The 11,591-nt window shown below is 56.6% G+C and overlaps 1 protein-coding gene across 1 annotated transcript in view; it reads left to right on the forward strand.

The window, feature by feature from the left end:
• The window catches only part of HS3ST6 (heparan sulfate-glucosamine 3-sulfotransferase 6), a 28,906-nt gene extending 21,021 nt beyond the window's left edge, over positions 1 to 7,885 (forward strand). The window contains exon 2 of the mRNA XM_035340027.1: positions 7,110 to 7,885. Within this exon, the coding sequence (XP_035195918.1) occupies positions 7,110 to 7,728 (619 nt within the window). The 3' untranslated portion in view covers positions 7,729 to 7,885. The remainder of the gene's footprint in view (positions 1 to 7,109) is intronic.
• Positions 7,886 to 11,591: the final 3,706 nt, after the last annotated feature.

The following is an 11,591-nucleotide window of genomic DNA, read 5'->3' on the forward strand; positions in this document are numbered from 1 at the left end:
CAGGAAAATTTACTGCCTTGGAAAGAGATTACCAGCAGCCGCTGCAGGCAGCGGATTTCTTCCTTTTCTGCTGTAAAGGGAAGGAAGCTTTTCATTGAATTCCTGCTGTTCGTGCCCGTGAGCGATGCTGCCCCTCCCGCAGTTACCCTGGGTCAGCTCGCTGAACTCTGAAGGGAAGGCAACAATGTGGGCAATGCCTGATATTGCTGTTATCTCCTCTCTCGGGTGTGTTACAGGGCAATTCCAGCCTGGCACAGTGAGGTGCTGTCTGCTGGGAGCTGCAGGGGTCCCGTGGGACCTGGGGCGCCTGGTGCTGAGCAGCCTGGTGCTGTGCTGATGGAAGGAGCTCTGCGCTGATTGCACCAGGGATAGCACACGGAGACCCAGGCCCTGATCCCCTTCTGTGAGAGGGGAGAAAGCCCACAGCTGGGGGTCTGCACCTCCCCGTCCTTGCAGAAGGCAGAGTGAGAGCACCGTCCCGTGCCCGAGCTCAGCACCGTTCGTGGGCCGAGTTTGCAAATCCCCTTGTCATGCCCCAAACTGTACGCTGCAGGGATGGGGCTGCGGGGTGGTGGGGGGCGTGGGGAGGGGTTGTTTTTGTTTTATTTCATTCCCCTGCAAGTGAGGAGGGCCGTGGCGGGCCCAGGCAGCTAACCCCTTTAATTGTGTGCAATGAAGGCTGACAGTGGCGAGGCTCGGCCTTTAAAAGGGGTACTGAACCTTTAATTCCTGAATAAATCATCTCCAGTCTGCTGCTCCTTCATCTGCAAGCTGTTTGAGCGCGGGTACACATATTCACTGCTGGGCAGGGTCATTTGGAGATCAGAGCCCTGGGCTGACCCGGGTCACAGGCAAGACACCTGCCGCCGGCCGTCCCCGCGCCCCCGGGGCCGGGAATCAAAGGGGCGCGGGGAGCCAGCCGCCAGGGGAGGGCTCTAATTGCGGCGCTGCGGCCGCGCTTCGCTCCAGAGGGAGCCCACAGCGTCCCCGGTCCCTGTGCAGGTGACCTGCCTGCTCTTTCTGGAGGTGGTTTTTTGGGGATTCCTGTTGCTATTTTGTTTTTCACTCGTTGTAACGGTAAAAGTGGGTTCAGCTGCTTTGGTACTGGTGGATGTTCAATAGCCGTCTTTGCTCGCTGCACGTGAAGTGCCTCCTGGTCCCTCTCTGGCTGTGGCACCTGCGGGCTGCAGGCATCCCCGTGATGCTGTGGCACTGCAGGACCCTGCTTGGGGTGGCTCCTCGTCCCTGTGCGGCCAGCCTGGTGTCTGCTGTGTGTGCAGGAGCATGTGTGTGTGCAAGCAGCCAGGCTCGTGAGCAGGAGCACCCCGTGCAGCACCCCCTGCCCACCCTGTGCCGAGCAGCTTCATCCAGTGCTGCCGCTCTGGGGCCAGAGCTGCGCTCGCATTGTCTCTGCCTTCTGCGCCCCATAATGGTATGCGTTGGGTGTATTCACCAGTAGCCCTTTTGGCCTTAATGACCCTGCTGGAATAACCATGGAAAGAAAACACCGTAATCACTCAGAAACCTTCAGGGCCTCGAGCTGCCCATAATTGCAATTCCCAGCCATAAACATGAGCGTGGGCCCAGTGCAAATGAAGTGTGGTGGAGGGGAGCAGGCGTGCGTAGGGGGGCTGTAGCTGCCCCATGGTGTTGGGGGAAAAAACGTCCTTTTCCTCTTATGGCCAGGATTTGAGACTTGGGGTGTGCAGAAGGCTGGGTGGTTTTGTAGTGTGCAAAAGGGACATGATTTATTCTTTTGAATGGCTTCTGAAACGGCCCTGCTTCTTATCGGGGGCTAATAACCGGGTGTCGGGTGACTCGTAAAAGCAGCCACTTGATTAGAAATGCTAATGCCGGCTCAGGCCTCTCCCTTTTCCATCACTCCACATCCCCAAGAACATGATGCTAAATAGGTCGGAAAGCCAAACACGACATTCCCCGGCTCCTGGCCCATCCCTGAGCCCCTTCTGCTGCCCGGCCCTGGTGGCACCAGGCAGGGACCCATCGCTGAGGCTGGAGGAGCTGCGGGTCCTCTGCGCCGGCTCAGCACCCACAGCCTGGTCCTGGGCTGCTGTGGGTGCTGGGGGCTCAACAACCCAAACCTCCGGGTTGTTTCTTGTATCGCTCTGTAATTAGGTGCAGAGGGCGGGGGGTTGCAAAGGAGCATTAATAAATTATCTTCCCTGTTGTTAATTGACGTGTCTCGAGTCAGCCGATCACTGAGCCGAGGGCTTGGCTCCCCTTCCAGGCGCATCCCGGGCTCGTTACTGCCCCCATTAGCATATTCAGGTTTCCCTGCTTAAAGCCAATTAGCTCATGGCCAGGCCCGATTGGGAAGCTGTGGCCTCATTTGCACATTTTTGAATCGGCGAAAGAATCAAAAATAATGGAGGCAGGCGGGGAGGGAAAGCGCCGCGGGGCTCTGCCCGCCGGTGGGGGCGATGACAGCCCCGCTGGCCCCTCCGAGGGGGCGACGGGGAAGGCGAGGGGAAGAGCGCAGTAATGAGGAGCAAACGTGGCCGCGGCCCTAATTTGCTCCCGGGCGGCTTGTTGGGGTGCGGAGGCTCAACAGATGTTCCGGGAGGAGGTGGTGGAGGGGACCAGGGCAGGGACAGGCGCTGCTTTGGGGACGGGGGGGTCCGGAGTGGCTGCCCCCATCCACCCCTGGCAGTCGCGGTCCTGCTGCAGCCCCGTGCCTGGGGATGTGTGGCTGGGTCTGTCCCTGCGATGTCCCAGCCCTCAAAGTGTTCTCGCCCCGTTCTCCACCAGAGGTGCCTTACGCTCCCAGTATTTGAGAGTATCGCTAACTGGTTCCAGTTTAACAACTTCATAGCCGCTGCTGCTGCCACCACAAAGGCCGCCTTGTCCCCGCCGGGTGAGATAAGCCTTCGGGGCGATTCATATGCAGATCCGAGTGGTAGGGGTGTCTGCGGGCAGAGGATAAATCTGGATAAATCTGTCCCGGCCCTCGCCCCTCTCCGGTTCCAAACTGTTTTACATTTACACAAAAAGGTGCCGGCCCTATTGAGCCCATGGGGCAGCCCGTCACCCTGCCGTTCGGGGGGTGCCGTGTCCCCCATGTCCCCGTCACTCTGTGCCCCCTGTCCGCACCGGCCAGGCCAGGGAGGGCGACCCTAATCTGCGCCCATGCTGCCGGTTTTGTCCCCAGCATCACCCCTCCCGGCTGAGCACCCTGAAAGAGTCGCTGTCTGTGGCGCTGCAGAAAGCTCTCAACCATGTCCACCCCGGCAGAAATCCCCTTGCCTTTCACTCGCTTTTGTCGGTGGCTTTTTATTTTGTTGTTAGTGCTCGTTTTTTAATAATAACGGGGAGGTTTTGTTCCCCCTTCTCCCTTCCATGGGGTGGGTGATAATGCAGGACCTGCATGCCCTGGTCCAACTGCCCCCGTCACCCACGCCCGTGGTTTATCTGGGTTTTGGGGCCGTTGTTCACTCCTGGCACAGGCTGGGCCCTGCTAAAGATGCTGCCTGGCATCGCCCGTGGGAGGCTGTCGGGCTGGAGCCTTCCTTATCAGTGAGCTTGTCCCGGAGAGGCGCATCCATTACCTTACACTCAGCCCGTTCCTGGGATGAGTTCTCCTCCGTCTCCAGCAAAACCATCCCAGAGCTGAGGAATCCTGAACCAATTAACCCCGGGAAGTTATGTCGGCCCGGGGTTTTGAAGTCTGCTCCCATTAGCTGCCTGCTATGGCTGCTATTTCGTGCAGGTTTCTGCGTTGTTATCAGGGCTGTGACTTACTGCACCTCGCTACCTCAAGAGAGGAGGTAATTAATCTAAGCGAGGGCCCCCGGGAGCACTGGCTGTGAGAGTTGTGCCGTCCCGGGGAGGTTCAGCAGCGTGCCTCAGCCACGAGGGCACGCTCCAGACACGAGTCCCCCGAGGACCGACAGCCTCACGTGCCGGCACCTCGCCCTGCAGGAGTGCACAGCCTCCGATGCTCCTGGCTTTCCAGGCTCTCTGCTCCACCTCCCTGCTGCTCACCATTAGCAGTGCCACATCTTGCACATCTCCACGTAGGAAATCTTGTTTCCGATGCCTTCCAAGTGCCGGTCATCTCCATATTTATCAAAAATTGAAATTTATCGGCTTAATAGAGAAGCGAGACTTTGATCCCTCTTCCTGGGCACGTGGTCTCTCTTGAAATACATCTTCCATCAAAGGCTGCTGGGTGCTCCCTCGTGGTGGTGCCACGTTCCCGGGGGGAATGCTTGGCATGCCCAAGGAGCTCTCTCAAGGTCAAGGAAAATTAGCTCTAAGTTTAGAGTTTCCAGTGCTTTTGCTAAAGTGGAGCACAACAGGAGCCCGGCCCTTCATTCGCTGGTTTTAGCCAGATCCGGAGGCAGGCAGAGCTCATCAATAATTAACTGGGGTAATTCTTAGGGAGTTAATGAAAATGTGAAAGAGTGTAATTATCTCACAGGTAGCCGGGAATCCGTGTGACGGAGCTGTGCAGAAGATGAGTGTGTTGCACAGTTGTTTGGCAGCCGTCACTCCTGATGTGCTTGGGCAGCAACAAAACCAGAGAGGTGCTGGGGTTCTGTGAAGGGTCCGTGGTTTTAGTGATTTTTTTCTCAAAACTCTACCTTCCCTTAACTTTTCTGTGGCCACCCAGGCGTGCTGCACTGTACCTGGAGGTAAATCCCATCTGGCCGAGCAGCCTGGGTCTCCTCCTTTCTTCCTTCAGTTTGCTATTCACATGCTGTAAGAAATGGCCAGGGTGCATTTTTAGGGTTGCAGACGCCAAGATGGGTGCAGACGGCTACCGCAGGGCTCTCACCTGCTCCTCTGCGTGCCGCTGTGGCTCGGGGCATCCCCTCTGACGGCCCGGGGAGCCTGGCGGGGGCAGCTGCAGCAGGTTCAGAGCTCTGCCTTTAATGAAAGCGGAGCAGAACTTGAGCTCGAGTCAAACCAGAAGCAGTTTGTGTAGCACAGACCGAGGAAAGCGGTATGTCAGTGTAATGTGGGCTCTCAGAGGGCGTCATCCCAAACGTTGCATAACGCGCATTTTGTTGCACCCTGGGGACAGTGACGGATTTGGGTCTTAAGCCCATGTGTGCTGAGAGCTTGAGCAGCACGTGGGAAGTCGCTGTCCTGCAGAAAAACATCAGTGGTGTCCCAGGGAAGCTCGGGCAGCTCAGGGACAGACAGGCGATGTGGCCATCCAGGAGCTGGGCTGCAGGTTCCTGTGCCCATCACCCCCCCGCCAGCTTTGAAGTGGCATCGTGGGCTTGGGTTTGGGATGTGTTTGGGGTTACAGGTACAGGGGAACGCGACAACCTGCTGGGCAGGAGCTTCTCCAGCCAGCTCTGCAGGCTGCCCCGTTGCTGCTGGTGGCCGGTGAGGCTGGGGACGAGAGGTGGCTCTGTGAGTGCTGTCACTGTCCAAAAAAAGCCAACAAAATAAAGCTGCAAGTGGCTTCGCCTCTCATCAGGGGGAGGGAGTTGTGCGGAGCCCAGCACTGCAAATGCTTTTAATAAAGTGTTCTTTTCCTGCGTCCAGGGGAAAAAAAAACTCCCCAAACCTCAAGCCTTTTCCCATTACATAAGGAACTCGTGCTGCTGGGCAGAGCCCTGATGTGCCGGCAGCATGGCCCAGGCTGCTGCGTGTGTCCCTGCCTGGGGACCCAGCACGGCCCAGCGGTGCCACTGGGTCCGGGCAGAGCCATCAGCATCCCCAGAGCGCTGCCAGCTCCAGCAGCACGTGGGGGGATCGCCCGTGGGTTCTTTTATCCCTGGCTATGGTTGGCATTTGGGGCTGGGCAGTTGAGGGGGCACCCGCTCAGCACCTCCTGCGCACCGTGTCGCTGCTGGGTGCCTCGGGGTCTCTGTAAAATAGCACCCGCCTGGGGGGCTGCGCTTCTGTATTCGTGTGTGCGGGTGGATGGGCAGTTCCTGCTTCAGAAGAACCCGCTGGAGTGGTTTGGTCATTCCCAAGTACTAAGCCAGCCTCTGGAAGCCAACCACCCCGTCCGTCCTACCCCATTGCAGCTCCGAGGTGACCCCGCTGGGAGCTCAGTCCTGCAGCTCAGCACAAACCAAGCCCCTTCTTCACCAGCTGGCCAGAGGGGACGTGTCCACCCCCGAAAAAAGGGGGACATGGGGGGCTCAGGGCAGGTGCTGTGCTGGTGCAGGGGGGGCACCACGTGCAGCCCCCCCCCCCCCCCCAGAGCCCTCAGCCCATGGGGTGACATGCCTGTGACATGCCTGGGTAATTTCTCCAGCAATTAATGCCTCATTAAAGTGCACAAGGGAACAATCAGGGCAGTGAATTTTACACAACACAATGCCTGGGCCCTGAGAGGTTTTCCGCCTCTTTTTTTTTTTTTTTTAAAAGGAAACAGTCTTTTTCTGGCCTTAACTGCTTGCTGTCTGGAGGAGGTGGGAGCCTTGGTGGGCTTCTGCATCCCGGTTGGGTTGGGTTCAAGGTGGCCGAGCTTGGCCCCCAGGGTGCTCATCCCTGCTGCCAGGGCCGGGGGCTGGGGCTGTGCCAGACCCCCAGGTTACCCCCTCATCCCTTTGCCCACCCAAATGGGTGCCCACTCCCACATCAAGGCTTACCTCTCCTCCTCTTTTCTCTTTGCAACCCTATGGAGTGTGTGAGCATCTGCAGTTGATGTGCTCCGTTGGGTGGCCAAGACAAGAAGTGTCCCAGTGAAGGAACAGGCACGGCACAGGGGCTTCTGCATGGTCCTGGTTTGGGGCAGCTCCTGCCTCGGCGCCAGGGTGCTGTGCAGGAGGGTTCCACGCGGTGCATCACACCAACACCAGCAGGGCTCTCAGGGGCTTTTACCCGGGCAGCTGGGTCACTTTTATTCGGGTTCCCCGCACGAGCTGCTCTAAGGAACCTCTCCTGCAGCGTCCCGCGGAGCCGTTGTTCCTCCCCGGGTTTGAGCTGGGACATCAGGAGGGGTGCGAACGGGGCAGCGATGGGGAACCTCTTCCTGGGGACAGGCCTGGGGGGACTGAGAGGGGCGAGCTGGGCAGGGGGGCTCCGAGGAAGGGGTCTGAGGACGAGGAGGTGACCGGGGTGACGTGACGAGGCAGGGTCACACAGCCGCCAACCCTGACCGTGCCCCTTTCTCTCCCCAGGAGCCTGATGCCGCGGACGCTGGAGGGGCAGATCACGATGGAGAAGACCCCCAGCTACTTCGTCACCAAGGAGGCTCCGCGGCGCATCTACAACATGTCGCGGGACACCAAGCTGATCGTGGTGGTGCGCAACCCCGTCACCCGCGCCATCTCGGACTACACACAGACGCTCTCCAAAAACCCCACCATCCCCAGCTTCCAGGCCCTGGCCTTCAAAAACGTCAGCACGGGGCTGATCGACACGAGCTGGAGCGCGGTGAGGATCGGGATCTACGCCAAGCACCTGGACAACTGGCTGCGGTACTTCCCCCTCTCCAAATTCCTCTTCGTCAGCGGGGAGCGGCTCGTCAGCGACCCGGCGGGGGAGATGGGTCGCGTCCAGGACTTTCTGGGTCTCGAGAGGGTGGTGACGGACAAGCATTTCTATTTCAACGAGACCAAGGGCTTTCCCTGCCTGAAGAAGCCGGAGGGCAGCAGCAAGCCCCGCTGCCTGGGGAAGTCCAAGGGGCGGCCGCACCCCAAAATCGACGGGCAGGTGGTGCAGCGCCTGCAGGAGTTTTACAGACCTTTCAACATGAAGTTTTACCAGATGACAGGGCAGGACTTCGGGTGGGACTGAGCCACGCGCGGGGCCACCAGGAGCCTCCTCCCTTCGTTCTAATTTATATCGGACCTTTTCCGGCCAGAAACGGACCCTTCCGGAGTAGAGAGAAATATTTAAGAAATAAAAACACAGATGACCCCTCTCCCCCTGACCAGATTAAATATTCTTCCATTTAAATCTTGCTAATCTATGTTAACTGTGGCCGTGCTGGTGGTGAGAGGGAGGGTGTGGGTGCATGGGCGTACGAGTGCCAGGGAACCAACCAGCCCTGGGGTGCACAGCCGGGTCTGGGCTGCTCCTGCCCCGGGGCTTCTGCCTGTGCCAATTCCAGCAAGGGAGATGGCAAAAATAACTTATATTCAATAACGTGTGAGCCCCTGTGCTGCTGGCAGGGGGTTTCCCACTGATTTTACTGTGAGCGGTGTCAAGCCTTAGACTATAAATTACAGGTACACGTTTGTGACATTTGAGGGCGGCTGCTTTATCCCTCCTTGCTGGCCGCAAGGCCAGTCTCTGTGCTTCCCATCAGTGTCTTTTCTTGTTTTCATATCTAAAGGTGAGATTTGCGGGAGAAGGTGACCGTGATGAGCTTGCTCCTCCCTGCACCGATTTTCACCAGTTTTGACATTCTGATGATGGAAGTGTTGTTAAAACCAAAATGCTAAATACGGAGCCGTGCTGGTCCTGGACGTGGCGAGATTGTTTGATAGGGTTGGCCAAGACTGAAGAAGCCCCGGGTGCAGCTCCCCTCTGCTGAAACAATCCTATGTGCAAAAAAGAAAAAAAGAAAAAAGGGGGAAAATAAGGGTGCTGGTGCTGGGGCACAGTGGGTGCTCAGCTGTGCCCACAGCCCTTTCCCAGCCCACGGGGGCTGCATTCAGGCAATCGTCTGTGCTGGGGCCAGCCACTGGCTGCTGTAGGGTGAGGCCAGCCAAGCAGCAAACCCAAAGCACGGGGTGCTTTCTGCAGGCTGAGAATCATCTGAAGGAATTTCCTAGCTAAGGACAACAATTAACGGAGGTAGTTTGGAATAAGTGCCAGATTTGTGGCTGGGGAGAGGGAGCTGTGTATCGCATACCTTCCTGTGCTCTTCGAGTAACCCAGATGATGAAGCAGGGCATTTCTCACCCGTAAGATAAAAATCCCTGCTACCCCAAATTCACCCAAGCAGAGCAAACAAAAGCCCCAAACTCTGACCTTTGGGTTCAATTATCTCAATAGATTTTCAGATCTGCAGCCACAGAGAGCTATCATGGGAGGCTGCAGAAATTAGTTTAGTCTGAATTAACTATTTTTCCCTTAATTAAATATGGGGAAAACACTTAATTAACCTTTAATATCTTATTAGTGACTTGTATTTGTTTCTTTAATGAGCTAATTACTTGTTTTCAAGGGCCCTTGGGCCCCGCATTGTTTGCAAATAGGCTTTGGCTGTGGTTTCCCTCTCGTGCCGCATCCCTGTGCTGACCATCCCACCATGCTGCCTTCCCTCCCGAACCGCTCAGCACCTCTGCCACTGCATGGGGGTGATGGATACAGCAGGAACCACTTGTCCTGGGGTGCACAGTGGGCACGGGAGCCTTCCCTCGCTGTTTTACACCGGCACCTTGTGCCTTGCCCCGTGCAGCTCTCCCCATCCCCATGTCCTGGCTGCTGGCACGTACTTTCCGTGCTGGTGTGTGGTCAGCACATTTGCCCCTTTCAGCCCTTGGGCTCATCTGGTCGATGCCAGGACAAGTGGCACGCACGGGACAAGTGACACAAGTGGGATTAACGTGATGTGGGAATTAAACGTGTACAGTTGCCCGTTCCACTGGCTGTCCGTGTTTCCATCCCTGTGAGCATCCATGAGCAGCTCCGCAGCAGCTGAAGATGCCGGGGCTGTGGTGCATGAGCCCATGGGCTGTTAAGGCAGGAATCAGGGAAGTTTTGAAGAAATAGAAACAGGAGATGAAGGCCAGAGGCGGCTCCTGCCGTAGCGCCCCGCGAGCTCGGCGCGAGGGACCACGCTCCGCCGGCCGAGGTTTTGTTTCTAGCCACGATATTCGACCAAATTATTCTCCGCGAAGGGCTTTAAAGTTTCCCAAGTGCCTGTGAAAGCCTGGAAACGCTGATAGTGATCCTATTTCCCAGCTGAGTGACTGCATTCAGCCCGAGCCGTATTGATATGCAAAGCGCTAAGGGTCCCGGCTCTAAAGATGGTTTCTGTCTGCCCTGTGAAAGGGAGCCATACTTTTTTAAAGCCCGGGCCTTTCTAAAGCCACACAATACCATATAGACTATGCCATTTAAAGCATCTGAAGCGACCCAAAATGTATTGAAAGCTTGCTTTGCAGACTCATTAAGACTACTCAATAGGTTCTGGCAAATACCGTGCCAGGGCTGACCGCACGGATTAAGACTTTTGAAGTGTTACACAAACCCCCTGCTTAAACTAATTGCTGCCCCACGGCTCATGAGGTCAAGTATTTGTATTCATTGCCTCTGAGAGGAGCCACTTGTGGGTCTGTCCAGGTGAAGCCCGCACTTCATTACATCAAGACAATAAAAGTGGCCTTGGACAGGCAGGGGGACGGTGCCCGGGATGAGATCGCCCGGATCTCGCTCTGAGCGCAGCGATTGCTTGCTGTGGTCACCAGGCACTTCTCCACCGTGCCGTGCTTTAGGATGGCATCAGCTCAGGAAATCCGTGCCATCCATGGCACAAGGCACTGGTGTCCCATGATGGTGCTGGGGCACTGGTAAAAGCCAAGATCAGATGGGTGAGTTGGAGCTGTTATCGGAGCCGTAGTGGCCCTGTGCCGTGTCCTTCCCCAGGGCCAGGTGGGTGCTGACCATCAGCAGGACCAGGACCCCACCGCGTGCTGGTGCAGCGTGTCCCACGTCCATCCAGAGGAGAAACAGCCTTTGGCATCACTGCATCACTGCCCTAATTAGAAAAAGAGATTTAGGAGAAGTCAGCAGCTGATTTTATGAAAGTGTCGGCTCCCGCCTTGGAGGAGGCACAACACCCTGTGCACACCAAGAGCCAAGAAAGAGAAACTGCCTCTTTATTTTGGCTGCCCTGGTAGAGTTTATGCAGCACATCTCAGGTGGGCTCTTAAGGAAATGTGAGCTGAGTCCCCCATCGCAGTGCCTTCTGTACACACCAGGATCAGCCCCTGGACGCGGGCTGGAGGCGGTGGAGAAGCTGCTGCCACTGCCAGGATGGGATGGAATAAAGTTATATGCAGAGCTGTGTTCGTGTCTCCTTGCGTGGCGCTGGGGTGGACTGGGGAGTTAAAACAGCCCCGTGTGTGTGTTTTTACGGCCTTTTTCTTTCGTTATGTGTATCCCAGATTGCTAAAAATCCAGAAGCTTGGAAGATGATGTTTTTCCCACAGGATGGCAGGTGCTGGAAGTCTGTGCTTGAGACTCCAGGAGTGCACCGGCAGCTATCGCTCCCCAGCACACCGCTGGCTCTTGCTCGGGCAAGGCACTTCAGAGCTACAGATCCGTGTCTGCTCAATCCGGGGAGGATGCAAAGTTCCTGCGCTGCCAGAGCTGCAGAAATGCCTTTTGGGTACCAGGTCCCAGTGGATGTTAAATGGGGGAAGTGCCAGAGCAAGAGGGGGATGGAAATCCACACAAGAATCCTTGGCTGCCAAGCGTGAAAAGAAGTTTTGTTCCCAGTCTCAGTTAAGCAGTTCCCGTTTCTAACCCAATTCTTGTTTTTAAAAGTAACTCTCCAAAGCGTTGCTGTTCCTGTGCCCTGGGCCTCCCCATCTGTCCCGGCTGCTGCATACGCCAGGAAGAGCAGGATTGCAAGAGCTTTCCAAAATTTTTATTTACGCATTTTTCTTCTTCTTCTTTTATTCCAAATTTAGGAGGACAGAAGA

This window comes from Oxyura jamaicensis, chromosome 14 (assembly GCF_011077185.1).
Source record: "Oxyura jamaicensis isolate SHBP4307 breed ruddy duck chromosome 14, BPBGC_Ojam_1.0, whole genome shotgun sequence".
In the NCBI taxonomy this organism is placed as follows: domain Eukaryota; kingdom Metazoa; phylum Chordata; class Aves; order Anseriformes; family Anatidae; genus Oxyura; species Oxyura jamaicensis.